This window comes from Musa acuminata, chromosome BXJ2-9, assembly GCF_036884655.1.
Source record: "Musa acuminata AAA Group cultivar baxijiao chromosome BXJ2-9, Cavendish_Baxijiao_AAA, whole genome shotgun sequence".
Taxonomy (NCBI): Eukaryota; Viridiplantae; Streptophyta; class Magnoliopsida; order Zingiberales; family Musaceae; genus Musa; species Musa acuminata.
In genome coordinates, this window is record NC_088346.1 from 7,390,274 (window position 1) to 7,414,290 (window position 24,017).

The following is a 24,017-nucleotide window of genomic DNA, read 5'->3' on the forward strand; positions in this document are numbered from 1 at the left end:
TGACTAATTCTAATTCCTTTTACGAAGAAAAAGAAAAAACTAATGCCTAAACTATAAACTAAAAAAAGAAGGGCTAATCAGTTATTTCCTGCATGGCCCCGATAATGCCAATATCAGCACAGATCTCTATTTAAGCTTGAACTGAGTATAATTGCAATTCCAATGTACTATAAAGTAATCTATCAACCAGTAGCTTCAAGCATAACCAAGTCACAAAACTACCTTACTTGACATAGGATCAGAGTAGTAGAATAGCCATCATCTACATAACAGCTCCATAACACCGACGACACTCATTCAGCATGTCCATGTAGAACTGGCATTTGCTAATATCACTCTCATAGTTGTTGATGCACTGTTTCACAAGACATTCAAACAAGGGATTCAGTCTTACCATTGCAGATTGGCAGATACAATAGTGTTGCTCCAACGTATGCACTTACATCTTGGAAGGCTTTAACGTGAGTAGTGCAAGCATCAGAACCCTTAGAAGTAGGGCCACTCACTAAATCAGCTGGAGAGGCAGCCTTCTCATGTTGAACAGTAGGACAGCCGAGAACACCATCAACAGCTCTGCGTGCAATAGCACTTCCAGCACCAAATGCCGTGCCTATAGATAGATAACAAAACATAGAAAGCAGTCATTAATTAGGTCTACAAAGCAGCACAAGTGTCATACTAACCATCTGCAATGGTGGCACCAATTCCTCCAAGCATCGATCCTCCTCCTTGAGCAGGAGCTGGTGGGGGCGCAGAGCGAGCTGTAGCACAAGTAGCGACAAGCAACAAATAGTCCAACATGCTTAAATATGTCTAAAAAAGCTCCATAGAGGATGACCAATTTTAAAAGGCTGGAAATATAGCTTCAAAAATAAAGTCAACACTGTTCAGACAAGGTTCCTCATTGTAGATTGCAATAGCATGCAGAGGTCAAAAGGTATACAACATAAATGAGCAGCATATACTGGCTCTAGATGAGTTGAAACATTATAAGACTATATTAAGATGACATCCTAAAACTCAAAATGGAAAGCATAATATCCAATATCCAAAATTCTAAGCGCTCATCCAAAAGGGAAGAAATAATTAAGGTACCTGTCTGCATTGGATCTCTTGGGGAAGCTGATCGACGTGCAGCACGAGAACCAAAGCGTCCTATAATAGAGGAGTAAGAAGTCAAAACTGGACAATAAGCTCTAACATTAAAAGATTTGACAAGCCATTTCAACGATTCTAAACTTAACATGCAAAAATAATTGTTTGATGATATGAGGTTGGGCCTCCAACAGGATCCACTTTAATAAGAACATCACAGAGCTACCAGTAGATTCAACACTTTTAACCATATAAGCTTGAAATTAATTGGCTTATGGAGATGGCCATTCATGGCTCAGACGACTTGTTCACTCTAATACCTACTCTAATCACTCACAGAACATCAACACACAATAGTTTCAGCAATCAGTACACTTTATTTGTAAATAGTCTCTTTACACACAAGTTGGAGATTGCGAGGACATGGAGCAGTAGTTTAAGGATTTCATACTGGTAAAAATCTGACAGATGATTATATGATTCCAGTTCAAAATCCCAGACAGCTGCACAACTTAGAGGAAACAATATGATCCAAACAACTGAAAGAAAATGTTATACAGAGCTTGTTGTTGTTGTTGTTGCTGTAATTCCAAACATATAGCACATAAAAATTAAAAGAAGGCCTTAAAGAAGCACATTAAGAAGCCAATAAAACCAATAGTTAAGCGCATGAGCAATAAAAGCTATTATTAAGATATAAAACAGCCTATAAGCATGGTTGTTATATGGTACCAATAAGATAAGTTCCTACATGACAAAAGAAACCAAGAAGTTCTAATTGGTTTCCTATTTACACATACAAGATTCTTGTTAACATCCACCAAATCTTTGAACATTAACCTCATGATCTTAAACAATAAACAAAAGAAATGTCAAGTGCAAAATGGCTCTTGACTCACATAGAAATCTGCTTTAGTGTGAAGAACTTAAATCAGGAAAACACTATATTTATTCTGCCAAAGAGTCCTCTTTGTTAGAATTTGTGGTAAGTTCCATTTCTTTCCATGACATTGGCTAGTTATCATGTTCTTACCAGTAAATTCAACATATGTAATCAATTCTCTTGGCCTTAGGTTCAAATCATCTATTTGATTATCCGAAATCTTACCTTTCCAGTAGCAACATTTTCTATTCGGATGGAGTATGAAGCAGAGCGAGTAGGAAAAACAAGAGCGTTTAACAGCTTATAATACACTCGAACAAATAAAAAGGAAGGATCTGTGGAAAGCTATAAATGATCCTTCACACCATATAGTGTGAGGTAGGTCACAATTCACTCGACACCGATGCAAGAACGCAACTCTGCAATATATCCTTTCGAGAATACAAGATCTAATTTTTCCAAGAACAACGATGGTCGTGGACAATCCCAACTCCGAACGAAACCATCGCACCACCATGAGATCCAACAGAATCAGAAGAGGTACAACCGAAGCGAGCAGACTTTTAACAAAAGGGAACATAGAGATCAGAAACATCAAGTTCCTTCTTGGATCACAACCCATGACGAGATCGACCAAAGAACATCATCATAATAATCACACCGACGATCAAATACACTCGATCAGATTCAAGGGGGTACTACCTCCATAGCTTCGGCGAGGCATCGTCGTTGGACTGCGTTAGGCAGCGGCGGTGAAGAACGACGTGCGGGGATCGATAGGCGAGCGATCTTCGTATGTATGTATATATATAGAGGAGAGGGAGCGCGGCGGAGTCGAATTTTCTAGAATGAACGGCGGATTTACGGTAGCATAAGGTCTCGGGAAAGATACATAGTCCGTTCGATTGTGATCGGACGGTGAACGATGGATCCTTATGTTTCGAGGACTCCAAGATTGATGGAGATCACAATTATGAATTCCTAATAAGAATCAAATTATTCGAAGAATCATATTATTTAAATTCTAAGGAATTAAGAATAAAAAGGACATTCAACATTAGGATGTGATAAGGAATTCAACTATAGGAAACAAACATTTTACATTATAATTTGATTATTAAACAAATTATTTCAGTTTTCTCTGATAAAAATTGAGAAAAAAAAGTTCTTGATATTTTACTTGGCACCTTTTTTCCCCTAAAGAAAAATAATCTCATGTAATATGATAATGAATTAAAGAAAAGGTTCATGGGAGGTTTATCTAATTATGTTCATGGAAGAGATACCAGTTTATTTATCTAATTTAATTGCCCTTAAGAAAAATAATTCGCACAATATTTAAACTTAATTGCATTGATCATGCAGAATACCCAATGGGGGTAATTTGTTCTGTGCAAGTTCTTCCAGATAATCTTCAAATTAAACAAAATATATTCTTGCCAAAAACATATTTCTTGAAAACCAGACACTGAAAGGATTGTGGGAGCTCAAGAAGACCTACCAGCTCATAGTTTGACAAATTCAAATCAAGCATAAAAGGCATAGATTGGACTTCCTCTTCATTGGTGGCATGGATTGGAGTTCTTCCAAATAATGGTCACAAGATCAGCAGCCAATTTAGCAGGCTTTCAAGAACAAAAGCCAAGAGCCATATTTCCTGCTGCTTCATCTGAATGCCATCTTGTTTGCCTATAGAACATCACTTGATCACCACCAAAGCTGCAATTCATAGCTGATGAGTGCCAGATTACATATGATAAACCGATAAGTATTAGCATAACACTGGCATCACTTTCTTGTGAAAGTGCAAAAAAAAAAAAAGCAGCTACTCTACTGGGGAAGGTCACACTGGCATGACTTTCTTTTGATGCAAGACCAAAATGGATGATCTGCAGAAGATGATTAAAGTCCTATTAGAACTGCTCAGGATCATGGCTAATCATACTGATGTTAGTTAATTAACCATGTTTGATTGAGTCGGTAGCAAATTCTGGAGAAAATTAGACACAGAAATACGAGGGAAAAGAATGACAGAAAAGAAAAAATATTTGGAAACAAACAAACAAAATAAAGAGGACCTGTGGCCAGAAACTAACTTCATTACCTCGCAATATTTAATCTTTCAGCTCCAAAATAAAATGCCAAGCAGATTTTTCCTATGTATCATTAACTTGGACATTTTTTTAATCCGAAGTTATGACTCTTTGAGTTGTAAAGTAAAAAGCAATATGCATCAAGTTTCTTCTATGTTTGAACCAACTGCATCCTGTATTTTCTTCAAAGTTCCTCTACAGGTAGTAGAACATTATATGAATTGACTTGACCTTCCTGAAGCAAAGAAATATATTCAAAATGGTAAAGTAGCAAAAATAGAGTCAAAATGTTGCTGAAATGATTAAAATGAAAAGAAAAAATAAGATGGAAGCATGAAGATGTACTGCTACATTTAATCAAATCTTCCCAGGTTCTGGGCTGCCTTTGAATTCAAAGCAGAATCATATCAGTAAACCATAGCAAACAAGGATATTAGCCAAGATGCTGGTGAGTCTCATGTTGGCAACATTAGAAAGCAGAGGGTCGAGACTACTTAAAGGAACATAACAATAAACTTGTTTGGTGATGTACAAGAGTTCCAACAAGCTCTGTTCATAAAGCAAGTTTACTGGGGTGGTCCAAAGGGAGCAGAGCAAACTAATGATAACAGGGCAGACAACCTGATGCAATAGATGTCAATTTCATTAGGACAAATGAAGCTACCAGATTCAACCAAAATTCTCAGCAGTTGGAAAATAGCATCTCGAAGATAAATTGCTTTAAATTAGTCAAAGCAACTTCCTATGACAAAGTAAAAACAATGAAGCTGAATTAGTTAGTTTCTTCATCAAATCAAGAAAGGAAGTACACAATTACCATCAGTTTGAATTGATTGATCTCTTAAATGACCGCAGGACACTCCATATGACAGTGGATGCAAAGAACATAAGCAAACCAGTCAAGACTGCATATTTCAGGCCAAGATTCACGAGCAAATGAACCAGCAGCCCAGCCAGAACAACCCCGACAAAATTAGCTGAGAAAGCTGACCAGAAAGGCATGTCAAGGATGGACGCGATGATGGCTCCAGTCCAAGCACCTGTACCAGGAAAAGGCACCGCCACAAACAGCATCAAACCCAGCCATTGGAACTCCTCCACGGGCCCTGCCTTCTCTCTGGCCCTCTCAAACAAAAGGTTCACAAACCGGGTTGCCACCGCACTCCTTTGTGAGACGAAAGACGCAAACCTTTTCAGGTAGAGGATGATGAACGGCACCGGAGCCATGTTTCTGAAGAAGAACAAATCCATCAAGACCAAAATTTCCGTCAATTTGCACAAAATGAGTAATTGGGTCAAAGAGAACCAACGAACCCAAGAATGGATAGGACTGTGAGCTTAAGAGGATCAAGCTGCATCCAGTAGCCGACCGGAATAGCGCCACGGAGCTCCAGCACAGGAAGGGTCGCAACGGCAAACACAACGGCCTCATCAGGCCAGCCTATTCTTCTCAGCGCTGTAGCAACCTTCAACCCCAAACTAGAAGCTCTTATGGATCCATCGGCAGCGAGGCAAGCACCACAAGCAACACAGGAGGCAAAGACGAAAGCTTTCCAGACCGAGGCGCACAGGAGGAGCCTACCAAGGCCAGACTGCCTGGTTTCTTCCGCTTCCGGTTCACATGCGCATTCCGTCGAAGGGCATGACGACAAGCTTCTAACGGGGGAGACAGCCCTGGCGAACAACCGTAGGGTACAGCCCTGTCAGCACGAGAAACCATTAGAAATGGCAGATCACATGGCTGGCAGAGGCTAAAGAACGGACCTTTGTGCCCAAAGGTGGGATTTTTGAAGCGCGGGATGGCTCTGGGGCATAGAGGAAGAAGAGAGAAGGCCTCCTTGAGGGGAGCGAATAGAGACGAGCCTTTCTTCTGCTTGCAGAAAAGGAGGTTGCTACTGCCGACAATGCCACCGTAGCAGCAGCCATCCGGAGAGGAGTGAAGATGAAGCAAGGAGAAAAAGGTGGCGTTGAATCGGGGCTTCCTCCTATATATCCCGTCTGCCTTCTCTCACGGAGGATTGGCGGTGCAAAGACAGAGGGCGGTGACTGTGATTAGCACATTAATTACAATGATGAGGACAAAATTGTCTTAATAGAGGAGGAGATCCCAAAGCAAGTAAAAAAATAGCTTTTTTTTTAGCCCATTTAATATTTTTGAACAAGTAATTTTTTTATGTAAACAACAATTGTATTATAAAATTAAAGGTGTTCTCTGCACCAAAAAAAGAGAGAAAAAGGTGTTCCCAAAGCCTTCCTTCAAAAAAAGTGTTCCCCTGTCCATGTTCTTTTTTGGAATCTCATTATTTGATGTTGAGACAAGATTTTTTTATTCTAATTATTTTGAAAAATGAGTGGTGAAAATGATATTTGATAGCAATACTTTGTAATGATAATCAAGATATGGTATATTAATGCATATAAAATATATCAAGGTAGAACTAATATCTTTATTTAAGTGGTATATTAATATATGTATATATAAGAAAAAAATATGTATATATATGTACATGTAGATGTATGGGATACCTGAATTTGAGGGGTACATATATGTAAAAAATATCAATAGACTATTTTCTATATTTTAATGATATATATTTATATTTATAACGTTAATTTTGACTTTTTTCCATGGAAAGTTTTATTTTTGACCACAGAGATTCTTTGCTTTTTAAAACCCAAAAATACATTTATTTTATTTTCCTTCCCATCTTTTTTACAACCGGTTGTTTCTTGGTCCGGTTCAGAGTACCAAGAACCGGTCCAATGAGTCTAAAACCAAATTAATAATACGGGAAAAAGTAAATTATGTTATAAATTGTAAAAATATTGAAATAATAATAATCAAATTCTTTATTCTTTAAAAATTAATATTTAAGTATATATGTATTAATTATTAGTACTAAAATATTATTTAAAGTATAAATATCTAAACTTTATGTTGATATGTATTTTAAATTATTGTATAAATTATTTTTTTGTTAGAATTTAAACTTTATTTCATACTTATTTAATAAAATTTTAAATTTATCTAATTAAACATTTCATAGTCGGTTCGAATTTATGTGAATCAATTTAAAATTGAATGATTTTCCTTAACAAATCTCCTCTTTTGGGCTTTTTAATTTTTTTCTTTAATATCCAAAATACCTCTTTGTCTCCTCCTCAAGTGGAGATTGTTGACCACCGCTTTTACCCTTCTATGCTACTGTGATCGTAAATGCAATCATAAGGTTATATGGTTGAGTTGTACTTTGATTCAACACAAGAGAACTTAGCTTTGAAGGTATGAAACGTGTTTTTTTTGTTGATAGATCGATGCGCAACTCATCGAAGTGGTTGTATGCACCCATCTCACGCTCTCCTTTTTGCCCTCACTAACTAATTCAGCTCATTTCTTGTGTGTCTCTCTCTCTAATCGACATTTGTCTTCCTTATTCTCATCCTTTTCATTGTCCTCCATCACTTGTAGCCCTATGATGTGCTTCAATAAGGGAGGGATTGAGCTTTTGAAAAAATTAAATAATTAATATCTTTTATTTTTTTTATCTTAATTTACTTATCGGTATGTCATCAAATAGATCGAGACACGACATAAGTAGCATAACAATCGAAAACAATAAACATAAATATAACATAATATGAGAATTACGAGAGAAGGATAATCGATGTAACATAATGGGATGGATACGACAATCGAGAATGCTCACTTGGAGGAGAAGGTGATGGCGAGGATAGATATTTAGAGTATTAAAGAAAAAAATATCAAATAAAAAATTAAAATTTTTTTAAGAAAAATAAAAAAGAAAAGAAACTTGTTAAGAAGAAATTATCCTTTAAAATTTTATTAATAGAAACTTGAACCCAACAAAACCATCTCAAGAAAAAAATTAACAAATTAAAAACGCTGGAAAAAAAATATTCCTCACCGTTTTTGGAGTAAAATTGGAGACTTCAAGAAAAGGGACTCTCTACTGAAAAAAAAAAGGTTAAAATATGGCGCTTTTTCGAGGAAAAAAAAAGCTCTCTCTCTCTCTTTATATATATATATATATATATATATATATATATATATATATATATATATATATATATATATATATATATATATATATATATATATATATATATATATTCTTAATATCCTTTGAAATCCGTATTCTAACGCCGCTTCGGTCTCGCAAAGTAATAACTCAACAGGAAAAAACCCGCTTCTTTCTTCGTTTCTTTCTCCGAATCCTCCACCGGCGCTTGTGCGCTCACAAGTCTTGTCGCCCGCCGCAGAGGGAGCGGAGCACGACGCGACCGTCGTCGCAGCCATGGTGAGCCTCCTAACCCTCGATCGATCCGGATGCCCCCTTCCATCGGTTCCCAATTCTAATTATTGGGAATTTTCTCTTTTGGTATCTCAAAGTTCTCCATCGCGGCCATCAACGACACGGAATCCGGAGGCAAGTGGGAGCCCCTCGCCCCAACCAAAGAAGCCCAGGCACGCCCCCGTCCCGCTCTCTGTAGTTCCTGTTGTTGTTGTTCTTTCTTTTGTTAAGATAAATTGATGTCTGATTGTGAGGGACCTTCTTTCGCGTCTTAGTTTGGTGTTTTGACGTGTGAAGATAGCAAAAATGAGAACCCTAGTTTTTGCTAGTATTTCCTTTCTGCACACTTTGCATTGTCCTGGCAGGGTTTCTCTGGGATTAGGGATTTGAGATGGTTTAGGCATTTTGGTACTTCCACTTCTGCTTCTTCTTGTATTAAAATTGTAGTTTTAATTGGTACTATTCTGTCTTTATGGTTGCGAAGCATGTCCTTTTTTTTTCATGGTAATTAGTGGCATTTAGAGCTGTCTTTCAGAAGGAATTTGTGTGAATGTTGTTGGAATAAATTGGAGGAGATAGATGTATGACCTCATAAGAATTGGCATAGCTAAGGATACGGTTAACTTTAATTGGGTTTTCCTTTTTCAGTTTCTTTTCGAAACATGGATTGATCAATTGTTGATTTCTACGATCTTCTTTGGTCCCTTTATCTGGTTTGACGTGCTAAAATTAAGATAGAACACTTGTTGATACTAGTGTTATTATTTTGCAAGCTTTGTATTTCCCTTCCAGGGTTTATTTACTTTTTTAAGTTTTGAGGTCGCAAAACATGCGAATTTGGTTTTTTAAGGTAATATAGTGGTATAAGGAGCTGTCATTCAGATACAAATTGCTAGAATTTTTTAGGTCTAAATTGGAGCAGACAGATGCCTCATCTCTGAAGCTGTACTTTAACTTTGGCTAGTCACTAATGCATAAGAATTGCTAGTGCTCAGAACATGGTAAAATTCCACAAGTTTAAAACCTTCTCTGGCTTTATAAGGTTTGCTCTTTCAAATTGGGACTAGAGCCAATTGCCTTGTAAGTTCACCGAGGTCCATAATTTGATGCTTTTGCTCATTAGTTGTTGTTCCATTTAGTCTGCACTCTGCAGTAATTACGCATTCCTATGGAGAAGAAACAGTTCATTTCTCCTTCAATAGTCTCCAACCTTTATTCGCATGTTGTTCATAGATTTAATTTAACTCACTTTAGGTGTTCTTGTTGTTTGTTATTTCTCATATATAAAATTTGACTTGGATATCCATTGGAACATGACTCATGTCCCTGTCCATGCAACTGAAGGTCAGAAGTTCCAACTCCCAACAATGTGGCATGAACTTTCCATATAGTTCCTATATATGCACTTTGTGTTTGTGAAATGCATGTCCATTTTTATTTATTTGTACTGTGGGACTGCTGATCTCTAGCAATGCACTTCAGTTAATTGATTGTACCATCTAATATGAAAATTTATTTCCTAAGAACTCTTTTGCCATCATTTTCAGGAGTTCCATCTTTCCCAAACATATCATGAAGGACTCTTGAAATTGCAAGCTAAAGATTACGGAAAAGCTCGGGAGCTATTAGAATCTGTTTTGAAGGATCCTCTCATATCGAGTGCCCAGGTAATTTCAGCTAGAAATGATATGTTTAACACTTTTGTTCATACTTCAACTAATTAAAAGTTTATCTGTTCTTGTTAGGTTGGTAATGTTCCTGGTGACCGTCATATGTTACAGCTAAGGTTTGTAGCTGTAATACTTATACATACTCTGTTCAACTTGGTAAATGACTTTTGCTACTATCATTCTTTGTGCTAGTTGTTTCTGACATTGTCCATTCATGTTGGACCAAGAGTTTGTAATATAAAGTTGAGCAGAACTTTCTGTATTCAAGACATTTATCCTGACATCCTAGGTTTAGTCCTATGTCGAGGGTGGGAGGTCAATTGAGTTGGTTTATAGGGCTAGAGTGTGGTCTATTATCCTTAAGTCGAGTTTAAGCATTTTGGATTAGTGATTCAAGCCTACAAGGGGTGAGATATCCCATCCAGTCGGGTTATGATGAATGTTATCAGGGTGGAGTATGGTGAGGGCCCAAGTGAACAAGTGTTGTATGTAGATTGGGGTTGGGCCCATGTAATAGACACATCAAGACATGGAGCAATTATTGGATTGGGCAAAACATGCACCATACCAAACCTTGATCATGGGTTATGTTTGAGCATTGACAAAGACGTGGAACCTAAGTGGAGGAGAATTGCAACACCTCATATTTAATCCCACGTCTGATACGGGAGGCCAATTGATCTTGTTTATATGATTAGAATGGGCCTACTACATTAGCCTAAGTCTAAGCATTTTAGGTCAATGGTTCATGCCTGTCATGTTAATGAGTTAATTATTTCGTCAGGTCGGATCATGACATATATAATGTCCAAGTCAAAATTCTCATTTCCCTTTACAGTGCTTGCAACTCTCTCTTGCTTTTGTAATCTTTGGTACTTAGAAATTGCATATTGATTGTTTTATAATATAGGAAAATTGGAAATAAATGCATTTATGAAACTCTTCAATCTCTCTTTGTATTTAAACATTCAATTCTTGACTATTGTTTATATTTCACTTCTTGGAAGTACTAATAATGGTCTTAAAACTTAAAAGCTTTCTTGACTGTTTATAAGCTCAGGGAGAGAGAATGGAGGAGAGAACTTATGGGAATGGTAGATAGCTCGGGGGGGGGGGAGAGAGAGCTTGGGTAGGCAGTGGAGAGAGTTAGAAGAAGAGAGATTGGACAAGCAGGAGGGAGATGAAAATCATGGATGCAGAGGAAGGGGTGGGTTCCACCTATCATAGAAGCTCAGGATGTGCATTTTATTTTGTTTCCCAAAAGTCACTCCTCCAGTGGCTAGGTGGTGAAGACTGACAGGTGGGTAACATATTGGGTTCTCAATGTTTAAAGGTTTATATCGGCAACTTGTACGTGAACAATTACGGAGATTTGGAACATGGGCAAAGACCCCATAGAATATTGATTTTGAATTTTTTTTTTAAACTTCATTCAGGAACTGTACCTTTTTTGGCAATGTTTTCTTCACCTGCAAGTATTACTGCCTAATAGTGTTATGCTTAAAGTGTTAATAGTCTTCAAGTTGATGGTTGTTCATTCTGTCACTTTTTGTGTTGACAACTTCATTTACTGCAGGTTCTTGTCACTGAAGAATCTTGCATCTGTCTTCCTTCAACAAGGCCCCATATATTATGAGAATGCTCTTCACTGCTATCTCCAAGCCGTGGAGCTTGATGAGAATGACTCAGTTGTTTGGAATCACCTGGGAACATTATCATGCAAAATGGGTTTATTGAGCACTTCAAGGTGGGCATTTGAGCAAGGACTTCTGTGCAGCCCCAATAATTGTAAGGCTATATGATGCTCCTTAGAGATACAAAATTTATTCTTGTTCCATGTTATTTTGGTATTTATCATATTTTCCATTTTACTTTAAAATTAGGATGTCACTATGTATACTAAGTACTAACATCATTTTTCTTAATTTTTTTTACTTTGCGTGAAGGGAATTGCATGGAAAAATTATTGGAGGTACTGATTGCAATTGGTGATGAGGTTGCATGTCTTTCTGTAGCAAATCTTATTCTTAGACATTGGCCATCACATTCTCGTGCTTTGCATGTTAAGAAGACTATCGAGGATGCTGAGCCAGTACCTTTTGCACCTCGTGGTATCGATAAGCTGGAACCAAAGCATGTTAGACTTAATTTTTCTGAGAAAAGAAAATCAGTAGACGATGAAAATAGCAGCAATCACATATCTAAAAGACGTAATCAGACCATAGAACTGCAGTTGGCTGGAGCAACATGGTCGGCTCTTCTGGATGCAATTCTGGGCATATTTGTTCAGCCAGCCACCAAAGATTCTGAGCCAGAGACTCTGCATGATCATGAGGATGTACGAAATGACAAGCAATTTAACAGGCTTGGAATGGAATTATCTGGTGATGCAACAACAATTGATGATAGGAGCATGGGAACCCAAACAAATGAGAACATGGATAGGTTTACTTGTATAAAGATAGATATACGCTTAAGTGAATTTTCAGACATTATTGTGAACCCTGCCAAAAGTAAAGAACATGGTTTGCATCCTGTTGATGGGTGCACATTGTTGGGTTCTTATGGTATGGAGAAGTCAACTACAATTAAAGAAAGAGATATCAGTACAGACAGAGAACATCACCAGGAAAGGCGAAGTACACGTCTTGAAATGCTTAGAAGTCGCAAATTAAGTAAAGAAGAATCAGAATCCAGCGCCAAAGATCAGGCAAACATTGTCTGTCAATTTCTGGATCCCTTTATCCTAAGAAGATTAAGAACTGTAGGTCAAGATTGTTCATTTACTTCTGATAGCATGTACCCTGATTCTCTTACCTATAATTCAAACCTTGAGCACAATGATACTTTGGAATTTATATCTAAAACCTCAAAGAATTTTGGTGCTCATCATATAGCTCATCTTTTACTGGAGGAGGTGGCCCACAAGTATATTCCCTTTCAGGACAGCTTTGTCAAGTTCATGGAATTAGAGAAATTGACCAGAAATTGGGGTCAGGATCGCTCCCCATTATCTTGCTTATTTCTTGCCGAGTTATACTATGACCAGGGATCATGGTTTGCTAACAGATCAAAACGGTTAGAGTATCTTTCTGAGGCATCATATCATCTTTGCAAAGTCATTGAATTGGTAACTCTCGATTCTCATGATGACTTAATTGGTATAGATAATCATTTCAGTAGTACACAAACTGTAATGGAGATTAATGATGCTCAAAGAACATCATTACTTTTAGATGACAAACTTGAGAAAGAAGGTGGGCTGTTGTTGAATAATTTTCAAAATGTAAGAGCAACAATAAGTAGTGATTCTGCCTCCCAGGAAAGATTTGTGCATAGTTCTACTTTAACAGATAATAATGCTTTTTGGGTGCGTTTCTTCTGGTTAAGCGGTCGGTTGTCTCTTTTCCAAGACTGCAGGGCAAAAGCTTTCAATGAATTCTACATTTGTTTATCACTTCTGAGAAATAACAATAAATTAGAAGAGGCTTCTGACTTTGTCTTTCTACCTCACTGCAAGCTTGTGAGACTGATAACTGTTGATAGAATTCTTCATGAAATTAACTTATTGAAGCTTGACTCTCTACTTGGGAAAGTTTCAGATGAAATGATGGAGAAAGGAATGTACTTGGAGTGCATGAACATGCTCTCTCCTCTTCTGCTTTCTACTAAGGATGTGTATCTTGATTCTGTGTTTGGTCCATTGAAAGAAAAAGAAAAGATCATGTCAGTGGAGCTATCGGCATTAAATCTTCTTATTTCAGCATGTCAAAAGGCAGAACCAATGGATATTCAGGTATATCTGAACTGTCACCGGAGAAAGCTTCAAGTGTTATCTGTTGCAGCTGGTATGGAAGGTTCTGCTGCGGCGTTGAAGGGTAAAAGTTCAGCATCAAAAGCAAGTTGTGATTTTGAAATAGACTTTGCAGAACCAATGAGCAAACATTGGAAAAGTCTGGTTTCTGAAGAAGTTAAAGATATATCCCGAAGTACAACTTTAGTGAAGAACTTTATTGATCAAGCTGGTGCTACTGTAAGTGTTCATTATTATTATTATTATTATAAATAATAATAATAATAATATTATTATTGTTATAAATAATAATAATAATAATATTATTATTTTCGTTTGTAAGATCTAACTTTTGACCTTGTTTGTTTAGTGTTTTATGATGGGAATTGAAACTAATGTAGTATTTGATATGTATTTTATTGTGCTGCTGTTTACAATCTTCATTAGTTATTTGTTGTGATGCATGTTCTAATTAATTGAGAAGTCCTGAACTACTTCTGCATGTTTGAGGTTCCATGACCTCTTCTGAGCTCTCGTGGAATTAAAGCCCACTTATCTCGTCATCTTTTAAAAGTTTGCATGTGTGGATATTTGATTCTTTTTCCTGATTGATTGAAATACTGATTAGGAATTTTTTTCATAATAAACATTGCAACTGGCTTAATGCAACCAGGAAAATTTAACCAAGCAGTAGTAAGAGAATACATACTTTTTAATTAGAATATTCCTCCTCCAAATCACTTGTTAGAATGCATTAATCCTCCCAAATGAAGCTCTAATCACCAAATATCAGCTTTAATTGAGAAAAGAGTGAGAATGTGTGAGAAAGAGAGCGACTGAGTGTGAAAGAGAGTTTAGAAGATGTGAGAGTGAGAGAGGGTGAAAGAGGGGGAGGGGGAGAGGGTTTAAATGGTGTCTAAAAGGGGGTCCAACAGTCAAATTGACTGTTGGATCAAGATAAATCTGGGTCGTTGATCCATATCGGTTGAAATCTGACCGTTATTTCGACCTTTTCGCTTGGTACATAGGCCGTATCACCCGATACGACCCCCCTTTACATATATAGCCTGGTACAGGGTGGTCAACGTGCTGGTCCTCTATCGGACCGATATGTATTGCTCATACCGTACCGACTTAGGCGGTATGTCAATCCTTGCTGGTTCGGTATCGTTGGTGGAACAGTAAATGGTATTCACTTTTGGGAGATGCAAAGTTTCTAGGTGCAGTATGCCAACTTTTGAGTTTAGGCCTCCTTTCCTTAATAATATGTATTTTAGAAGACCAATAGCATGGTCAATGCCATATGACCTGTTCATGATTTGTTTGCTTGCTTCTTTCATTGATGGATAAAAATATCTTAGGAGAGGAACCATGAACTAGAAAGAATAAAATGAGTCTGAAGTCATGGTATTAGAATTTTCTAGGCACCCAAAACTAACTAATTAAGTGGAAATGTGGAATTTATGTCCCAATAGGCATGTGATCCTACATCTTTCCTGCACGTCTTTATGAACCTCAGTGGTATAAAAGACATTGATATTATCATCATCCAATCCTTCTCTTGAGCCATCTTCATATGATTTTACAATCAACTTGATATTAACTCTCTTAAGCTAGTATTATGTTCCAAGCCAAGTGAAGACTTCGTGTAAGAATTTAAAGGCTGTTTGACAGGTAGAAAGATCAATTTTTTCCCTGTTAGAGGCACAAGGCTTGAGATTTGGGTCTAAATAATCCTAGATCATACTTGGGTACAAGATCTAGTTAATTCATTGTAAATTTCACATAGCCGATAGAATGTGACCTGCCCTCATCGACCTATGTATAGCCTACAAGGGCATCCATATGCATGTGGGCAAATATGTTTAGTATGGGCAAAGTGTAAGTGCAATGAGGAGATGTTTCACAATACTAGAGGATAGGAATATAATGTATGCAGTCAATCAATTTTATAGTTTTTGACTGAAGCTTCCTAGTTGATCCCAGTTTTAGATATTTCCTGATAGTTTCTATAATATATAGGTGTATATGCTCAAATTCCTTCCTGGTCTAGTGTATGCCTGAGAATTGAGTAATTACCTTTTCAACTCAAGATGGATGTTTTTGAGATCTATTAATGACAAATTTAGCTACTATATTCCTCTTTTAATAATTAGGGAGAACATTTATATGCTTGTATAAGGTTCTGATCGGCCCTTGTAGAGTGATATTATGTCTAACCTTAATATTAAGGAGTTTTATTTTGTCAGGCAGCTGGATTTGGACAATTTCAAATAACAGCTATTGGTGTCATCATGAAAAACTTATGGTATCATTTGATATCAGTGTCTGAATTCATTTTTGCTGATGGATACAAATATGGTTTTTCTACTATCAGATCAGTATATAATATCTCTGACACCCATAACTTAGTTGTGGATGTTTGTGCATTGTCTAAATTGTTTTACTTCCTTTTACTATCTCTCAGATTTTATTAAATCATATCTAGTTTGTTGCATTGCATCAAGCTAGTTTGTCTAGTTAGCATTCATCCATCAGGTTGCTTCTGTCCTTTTGCAGGGTATAATAGATTATTTCCTTTTACCTTTACATGATTGTTGATTGCTACCCTTTTGGTCTGTCTTCATGCCACCTATTCTTTCTCCATTTTTGTTTGAATGTCTGATTTATCAATGCAACTTAAAATGATTCTTGCAGAGATTATTTTCATGAGGGCATATATAACAACCATATGCTGCTGTCTCTACTTGCAGGATAGCTTGGGATCTCTTATTTGCACTGTAGCAGATATTCAGTCTTTGCTCGTGACGGTTATGCGCAGTATAATGAGAACAATCGTCAGCCAAAAGTCTCCTGGTTCAGCAAGTTCAGGTCAAACAGAGCAATGGGAGAGCTGGTGCCTGGTAGATGCTGCCATTGCTTTTTGCAAACTCCAACACCTTGACCCTTCGGTTTCTATCAAAACTCAAGTAAAATTTTCCATTCTTTCACAGAAACAAGTTTGTGGATTTTTTTCCTCATTCTGACATTGTGTTGAACTGTTTATTATCTTGTGTGTATATAACATCACAGGTTGACCTGATTGTGGCAGTCCATGATTTGCTTGCCGAGTATGGGCTTTGTTGTGCTGGTAGGGACAGTGAAGGGGAGGAAGGCACATTTCTCAAATTTGCAATCAAGCATCTCTTAGCACTAGATGTAAAACTAAAGCAATTGAGTGGTATGCTATGATAGATGAAAAATGATCGAGTTGTTTTATTATGCTGACACCACAAACAATTTTCAGTTGTGAGAGATTTGAGCTCTGTTTACTTTTAGGTACAAATGGACAAGAGGAAATTACATCTTCTCACAAGCACACTGTAGAAAATGTGGTTTCTGATTGTGTTGTCACTTATGAAGAAAATGAAAAACACGAGGATGCACTGGATACTGGAAAGAACTCTAAATTGGATTCTTCTTCAGAACAGAAGCAAAGTACTACTGTTGGTGAGACTGCTAGTTCTCTTACCGATGAAGAATTAGAGGAGATTGAGTTGGGTATTGATAATGCCTTGGATCAGAGCTTCTTCTGCTTATATGGGCTTAAGATAAACCCAGATTCTTCTAGTGAAGAGGAACTAGCCATTCATAAAAATACTAGTCGTGGAGAATACCAAACAAAAGAGCAGTGTGCGGATGTATTTCGATATGTTTTACCTTATGCAAAGGCTCTGTCAGTGAGTTTCTTTCTTCCTGCATTTCTCCTCACATATTCAATTCATAGATAGCTTATCAGTATTGTAAATTTGCTGGATCTGGTACCATCATATTTCTTTTGATCTTAGAGAGCTGGATTGGTTAAGCTCAGAAGAGTGCTTCGGGCTATCCGGAAACACTTCCCTCAACCACCTGATGACATGTTGTCTGAGAATGCAATTGACAAATTCCTCGATGGTCCTGATCTATGGGAAGATAAACTTCGTGAAGTTTCTGGACCTAATGAAGGTCAAGAGCTGGTAACAACTATTCTGTCTAATGCAAGAGGCCTTGAAACACACAAAAAATCATCAGTTGTGAGGTTTGTTTGATAAGTGGAACTTCCTTGCCTTATGTTGTTTTGCCAACTTTGTTACATTTCTTTTTTTTTCTAACTCAGTTTGGTGCATTTACTTTTATTGACAACTAATATCTGTTTTATATGTTGACTAATTATTTCAGCTCTGAGCAGTACTTAGAAGTTTATGGCAACTTGTACTATCTTATGGCCCAGGCTGAAGAGATAAGTGCTATTGACAAGTATGCTGGCTTTGTACTTAAAAAAGAAGGGGAGGAATTTGTGGAACAAAGTGCAAATCTATTTAAATATGACCTACTGTACAATCCCTTGCAGTTTGAGAGCTGGCAGAAGCTTGCAAATATATATGATGAGGTAGTTGCATTATATAATGTGAAGTTCTCTTAAAGCTTTCTAAAAGAGATACAATTTGTTTGGCGTGATTGTTGCATCAATCAATTCCGATTTTCATGTTCTATGTCTTTTTTGTCTTCACTACAGGAGGTGGACTTGTTGCTGAATGATGGTAGTAAACATATAAATATATTAGATTGGAAAAAAAACACTAATCTGCATCAAAGAGTTGAGGCTGGTCGAAGACGGAGTAGACGGTGCTTATTAATGAGTTTAGCTCTAGCCAGTACTTCATCTCAACAGGTATTTTTTTGCAAGGCTAGTGTTATTTAGTTGATCCATGTACTTAACATTTTACTTGATCCAACAACTAATTGCCTTCTCCTTTTCTTTTGGATTCTCTTTCAGAGCCAAATACATGAATTATTGGCTCTAGTCTACTATGACAGCCTTCAGAATGTTGTACCATTTTATGATCAGCGATCTATTTTACCAACAAAGGATTCAACATGGATGACATTTTGCCAAAATTCGATGAAACACTTCGAGAAGGCTTTTGCATTAAAGTACTACTATTTGCGTAGGTGTTATACGTCAACCATATATTGAATGTAAACTGACACAATTGTTGTATGTCCTCAAATTAGGTCTGAATGGCTCCACGCTTTTTACCTTGGAAAACTGTGTGAAAAGATGGGACAATCACCTGCTAAAGCTTTGTATTACTTTAGCAAAGCTGCTTCATTAAATCCTTCTGCTGTTGATCCTGTGTACAGAATGCATGCATCACGCATGAAGTTGCTTTATACACGAGGAAAACAAAGTTTAGATATTATTCAGGTTTGACTAAGAGCTTCTATAAATTGCTTGTTTGTTGTCTTTTTTTAATAATGTCAATTGCTAGATGAATTTTTTTCTAATTTCTATACTTCTAGTTTTGACACAGAGATGATAGTTTGTTTTTAGAATAAGTATATTTCTGGAAAACATGCGGCAAAGAATACTAATGTCCTTAGCATCTCTTTTCTTCTACAAATATAACTGAAGATCTTTCTAGCTTATTCAAGGCATTCATGTCATATATTAAAAAATACTTGTGCTACTTTATCGTAACATACTGGATTTACATATTGGAAAGCTCATTGTGGCCACATTGACAGCTGTGACAGCTCTTTAGAACATTTCAGCATGGTGATTCCCTGTTTGACCAGTATGTACCACTGGATAGTCGTGGTATACCCTTATATGTAGATTGCTGATTTCAGTAGAATACAATTCACAAGCTTGTTCTATTTCTGTATAGTTCTGTGTCATTCTACAATTCTTTTTTTTAAAATTTCATTCACAACTTAGTCTTTTAGATTTATATTCAGACATTTCTGGATTGCAATCATGTGCATATATTTCACCTTAGTTTCTGCTTCATATGTGAGGTCACTAAAGATCATAATATTCCATGTGAAGATCAATAGAAGATTTTTTGAACTTTTTGGCTCTTTGTGGTATGATGTCAATCCTCTGAAAGTTGATGACAAAGCAAACTGAGGCAGAAGATGGACTTGTTAGAAACCCAAATGATTAGTTGGCAGGTGGAAGCATTTGCCTAATCTAATGGAATCAGGGTTCCAACTTTCTATAATAACCTATACTTGTAAAATTCTTGACAAGGAGGGGATAATGATGTCTTCAGATTCAAGGATCAAATGTTCATCTCCTAAGAGACAAAAAGGTCACAGATCCATTGAGATTTAAGTTCATTATCGATGTGTCTCACTGTTCACAAGTTAAAAAAATATGTGATGACTTGCTACCTATCCATTTTATCCATTTAGGTATCACCTTTTAAGCTGTCTTTAGATTCAACAAGAGACATCTTGAAGCTCCACATTCTCATTAATCAGGAGACATGGTTGATCTTTTTCTTGCTTTGGATTTGCTGTAGGACATTTGAAGATAGCACCTGGTTGTAGCTGTACACCAGGATCCTGAGTGGGATTCTGTTCTCCATCTTCTCTCTTTTATCTTCATTTTCCCCATTTTGATTTCATGAGCATGCCTTTGTTGTCAATGCCTCTTTGTAACATTTGCTGATGGACTTACCATGCCAGATGCTGGCCAGTGCTCTTCAAACTTGTGATTGTAAAATAATTGACGCCCTTGGCAACTTTGGTTAAAATGGCCTGAACTCGGGAGTTGATAGGTTCAATAGTATACGCTCCAGTTATTTGCATCTTGGTCCATACTATCCTGTCACGGACAAATTTTGAAACAGGATGTTGGATGTAATGCTTATATCTGTCCGTGTCTGTTGGCATGTTCATGCCTTGTACAGCGTGTAGAGGGGCAGCCGAAGGCTTATAAGTCCCATTTTGGTTGGGCGGTGGCCTCTTTAGGCTTGTAAATAAAGGTTGTGTCATGTGGACACGTGCGAGAGCTTTTCGGTCTGTAATGGACCATTTTACCCTTTGTTGTGCCACTGTTCAGAGCTTGTAAAGTCTGTTTGTAATTTGTATTGTCTATGAAGTGTTTTCGGAGATGTTTGCTTGTGGATCCCGATTGAGGCGTTCTCTTTAACCCGTTCTCTCTTTTGTTGGTCCTAAGGGACAATGGGAGGCTTCGGGGAGGCTGACCTTTGCGGACGGACACGCAAGGGTGCCGCACGACTTAGGCAAATCCAGCTAAGTCCGTGTCAATCCGGGAGGAAAATAACTAGCTGTTTCCTAGAAGTAATTGGATAATATCAATATAAATAACTAATAAGCTAGAACATTATTTGGATTCTACATGTCATCCTTGCAGAAACTTTTAGCTAAACAATGGCCTATTTGTATAATCTTGATTGTTCATAGACTTAAATTCAAATGTGTGCAGCTGAGTAGAGAAAATACGATATAATGATTTATAACTTTTTACACAATCCACCTTCTTGTACCATTTGTCTGACCATGTAAATTAAGTTGAGTGTTCTAGCATTTTTTTATTATATATCTATATTGAGGTTGTAAGACAGCCTATTGGTTCTTATGCATGATACCTAACATAATTGACATGACTAAAGCTGTGAGGTTTCAGGTTGTTGCTACACATGCCTTTAGTCAATCAACTAGGGAGAAGATCCAAGAGATGTTCGATTGGACAAACCAAGACCTTATGCAGTTGAATTTGGATGGGAAGGATGTCATTGATCAAGATGATACAAAAGAGAAGAAGACTATTGATCCTAAGTTATTAGATAAGGCCTGGCATATGCTTTATGATGATTGCCTCATAGCTCTTGGAATCTGTGTGGAAGGCGAGCTGAAACACTTCCATAAAGCAAGATACATGCTTGCCAAAGGGCTATATAGAAAGGGGGAGGCTGGAGACCTGGAGAGGGCAAAAGAAGAACTTTCCTTTTGTTTCAAGTCATCTCGATCTTCATTTACTATGAACATGTGGGAGATTGATGGTATGGCAAGAAAGGGAAGGTACTTGTTTTTGTTGTTAATCTGTTTATTGGTCTTTGTGTTTGGTTTTATATATGCTATTGATGATGCTTGTTTATGCAAATGTTTTTTAGCTTGATTATGATCTCTTTTCTCTTTCCAGGAGAAAGAGTCTTGGGCTTTCTGGAAACAAAAAGAGTCTGGAGCTTAGCCTGTCAGAAAGTTCTCGGAAATTTATTACTTGTGTCCGGAAATACATGTTGTTCTACTTGAATCTTCTGGAGAAGACAGGGGATTTGTGGACTCTTGATAGGGCTTATGTTTATCTCAAAACTGATAAGAGGGTATTTGTTAGTTAATACCTACAATGTGAAATAATTTATATTTCTTTTGCAGGTTTCTGTTTTCTGCATATCACTATGTTTATTAACATACACCATCAGATCAGTATTATTTTTTATTAACAACAGCTTTCATTTTATCTTCAGTTTGCTTTGTGCTTGGGAGACATTGTTCCGATTGCTCTGGGAAAATACATTCAGGTTCTGATATCATCAATCTGTAATGCTGAGATCCACAATGCTACCGATAACTCCATTTCTCTCGAGCAAATGTTGGAGAAATTGTTCAACATATTTATGGACCACGTGAATTTGTGGACTGATATCATCAGCCTACCAGAGTTGAAGAGCCCAGACCTATCCGAAGGCAATCTCTACAAGTAAGTCGAGCTATTTTGGTGTTTGTATAACAGTAACATCACTTACATTGCTTCTTTACAAAGCTTGGCTTTTTATGGCAGCTACATCCATCAGTACATTCACTTGCTGGAGAGTGATATACGGCTGGAAGCACTTGAAGGGATAAATGATAAGATCCGAAAGCGATTTAAAAATCCAAAACTAACAAATAATAACTTTGCAAAAATTTGCAAGCATGCGTCTTTAGCTTGGTGCCGTTCTATTACCATTAAGTTGGCATTAATCACTCCATTACCTGATTCTGGAGAATCCAGTGGTCAGCTTAGTTGTGTGGAGAATAGCCTACTACTTTTTGTGGATCTACAACCAGACGAACTTTTGGTTTCACCAGTGGAAGGTCCTTTTCAATCTAAAGGCCTTGACATGAATTGGTTTGAAGCTTTATGTAAAATCAAGAATATTCAGATTAGACAAACATCAGAAGAAAACATGGAGGCTGCTGTTGCCTTGATGAGATGTACCTACAATTTCTATCGAGAGAGTTCTTGTGGAACATTTCCATCGGGCATCAACCTGTACACAGTAAGTTTGTCGCAAACAGCTGTAGAAGGGCTACAACAGCAAGGAAAGGAGATAAGTGATATCCTTGACTTGAGTATCCCAAGAAAGCTGCTTTTATGGGCGTACACCTTGGTGCATGGCCGCTACTCCAATATCTCAGCTGTTGTGAAGTGCTGTGAAGAGGCAAAGGTAAATACTTGAAGTTGCATAATTGATGTGAGGAATTGAATAGACTGTGCCTGACTTTCTAAAATGCCATCTTATGCAGTCAAGGATGAAGAAGGGAATCATGACATCCACGGTGTCGCAAGTAAATATGCCTGCTAGTGTAACTCATGCAGGTTAGTTACATCATTCTCGCACTTGTTCGTCTTATGCGTGATATGTCTTAGTTGGTTTCCTTTTTGTATATAACTACACAATATTTGTTGTCAGCCTCGAGTGCTGGTAGAGAAAAGACGGAAGGCCATGAGCATGCTGAAGGAGAGGATAATCCATCTGTTTCTTCTGGTTCTGTTGCTCTGCCTGCAGAAGAGACCACGCGCAGCGCCACCCCTGTTTCTTCTACTGAGGTTCAGAAATCTGCTGCTGCGGCTCCATCTTCGCAGCTTCAACGATGCAACATGTCCAAATCAACTGAGAGCACCGAGGGATGAAAAGTGGGCAAACTTGTAAAGCGGCATTGTGATACAAACGATATCGTGACTCAAGTGGATTGACCTATTGTCAGGAAACAGAGATCAGTCGAGGAAAGAAGGGCAAAGTTCGATGTAAGTGTACCATCCCTTTCTTGTATCTAAACCAGGATGGAGCTTTCCTTTACACAGAGCGGGAGAGAGCCTTGGAGTTGTAGTGTACAAGTTATAGAAATGATGCCCTCTCTTTCCACAATCTTGAATGGCTGAGGATGTAAATTTCCTTCATGATTAGTCAGTCATCTTTGGACTTGTTATTATCCTCTATTCGACCTTATTAGCTAAAATTAAATGATAACATGATTTCTTGGAACTATATGTTTATTTATCTGTTTCTTTTGGTGATCAGTGTAGGACTCGCTTCCTTGAAAAAGTAGGCCATGACGGAGGAGCCCGCG

At 37.4% G+C, this 24,017-nt stretch overlaps 3 protein-coding genes across 6 annotated transcripts; 1 reads left to right on the plus strand and 2 right to left on the minus strand.

The window, feature by feature from the left end:
• Positions 1–104: 104 nt before the first annotated feature.
• On the minus strand, positions 105–2,803 carry LOC103997589 (uncharacterized). The gene is made up of 5 exons (XM_065123843.1): positions 2,681–2,803; positions 1,096–1,155; positions 684–761; positions 444–610; positions 105–355 (listed from the first exon to the last, which is right to left on the minus strand). Exons 1-5 carry the CDS (start codon positions 2,700–2,702, stop codon positions 263–265), a joined length of 420 nt encoding a protein of 139 aa, XP_064979915.1. The 5' UTR covers positions 2,703–2,803; the 3' UTR covers positions 105–262.
• Positions 2,804–3,304: 501 nt separating this feature from the next.
• On the minus strand, positions 3,305–6,113 carry LOC135623356 (uncharacterized). 3 transcript variants are annotated; one of them, XR_010491351.1, is made up of 5 exons: positions 5,836–6,113; positions 5,386–5,771; positions 4,889–5,302; positions 4,083–4,306; positions 3,305–3,697 (listed from the first exon to the last, which is right to left on the minus strand). XR_010491351.1 is itself a non-coding variant. In XM_065126223.1 (4 exons), the coding sequence occupies exons 1-3, from the start codon at positions 5,995–5,997 to the stop codon at positions 4,891–4,893; spliced, it is 960 nt and encodes a 319-aa protein (XP_064982295.1). In that variant the 5' UTR covers positions 5,998–6,113; the 3' UTR covers positions 3,305–3,697; positions 4,889–4,890. The 3 variants fall into 3 exon arrangements, 2 of the variants coding, with proteins under 2 accessions (XP_064982295.1, XP_064982294.1); XM_065126223.1 differs by lacking the exon at positions 4,083–4,306; XM_065126222.1 differs by having other exon boundaries at positions 3,305–4,306.
• Positions 6,114–8,235: 2,122 nt separating this feature from the next.
• Positions 8,236–23,932, plus strand: LOC103997590 (calcineurin-binding protein 1). Of its 2 annotated transcripts, XM_009418859.3 has the most exons (20): positions 8,236–8,390; positions 8,483–8,557; positions 9,932–10,051; positions 10,130–10,170; positions 11,631–11,842; positions 12,001–14,087; positions 16,601–16,816; positions 16,920–17,067; positions 17,166–17,566; positions 17,675–17,907; positions 18,048–18,258; positions 18,385–18,540; positions 18,646–18,803; positions 18,885–19,077; positions 21,310–21,704; positions 21,826–22,006; positions 22,151–22,383; positions 22,465–23,113; positions 23,193–23,265; positions 23,360–23,932. In XM_009418859.3, exons 1-20 carry the CDS (start codon positions 8,388–8,390, stop codon positions 23,578–23,580), a joined length of 6,006 nt encoding a protein of 2,001 aa, XP_009417134.2. In that variant the 5' UTR covers positions 8,236–8,387; the 3' UTR covers positions 23,581–23,932. The 2 variants fall into 2 exon arrangements, with proteins under 2 accessions (XP_009417134.2, XP_064981320.1); XM_065125248.1 differs by lacking the exons at positions 22,465–23,113; positions 23,193–23,265; positions 23,360–23,932 and having other exon boundaries at positions 21,826–22,058; positions 22,151–22,286.
• Positions 23,933–24,017: the final 85 nt, after the last annotated feature.

Coding starts and splice junctions, on each gene's coding strand:
- LOC103997590 (XM_009418859.3), top strand. Junction 14,088..16,600: donor TTGATCAAGCTGGTGCTACT/GTAAGTGTTCAT, acceptor CTCTACTTGCAG/GATAGCTTGGGATCTCTTAT. Junction 18,541..18,645: donor CCAGTACTTCATCTCAACAG/GTATTTTTTTGC, acceptor ATTCTCTTTCAG/AGCCAAATACATGAATTATT.
- LOC103997589 (XM_065123843.1), bottom strand. CDS start 2,702: ATGCCTCGCCGAAGCTATGGAG. Junction 1,156..2,680: donor GCCTCGCCGAAGCTATGGAG/GTAGTACCCCCT, acceptor CCTCTATTATAG/GACGCTTTGGTTCTCGTGCT. Junction 762..1,095: donor AAGAGATCCAATGCAGACAG/GTACCTTAATTA, acceptor CTTGTGCTACAG/CTCGCTCTGCGCCCCCACCA.
- LOC135623356 (XM_065126223.1), bottom strand. CDS start 5,997: ATGGCTGCTGCTACGGTGGCATTGTCGGCAGTAGCAACCTCCTTTTCT. Junction 5,772..5,835: donor TCCCACCTTTGGGCACAAAG/GTCCGTTCTTTA, acceptor TCGTGCTGACAG/GGCTGTACCCTACGGTTGTT. Junction 5,303..5,385: donor ACAGTCCTATCCATTCTTGG/GTTCGTTGGTTC, acceptor GTTCTTCTTCAG/AAACATGGCTCCGGTGCCGT.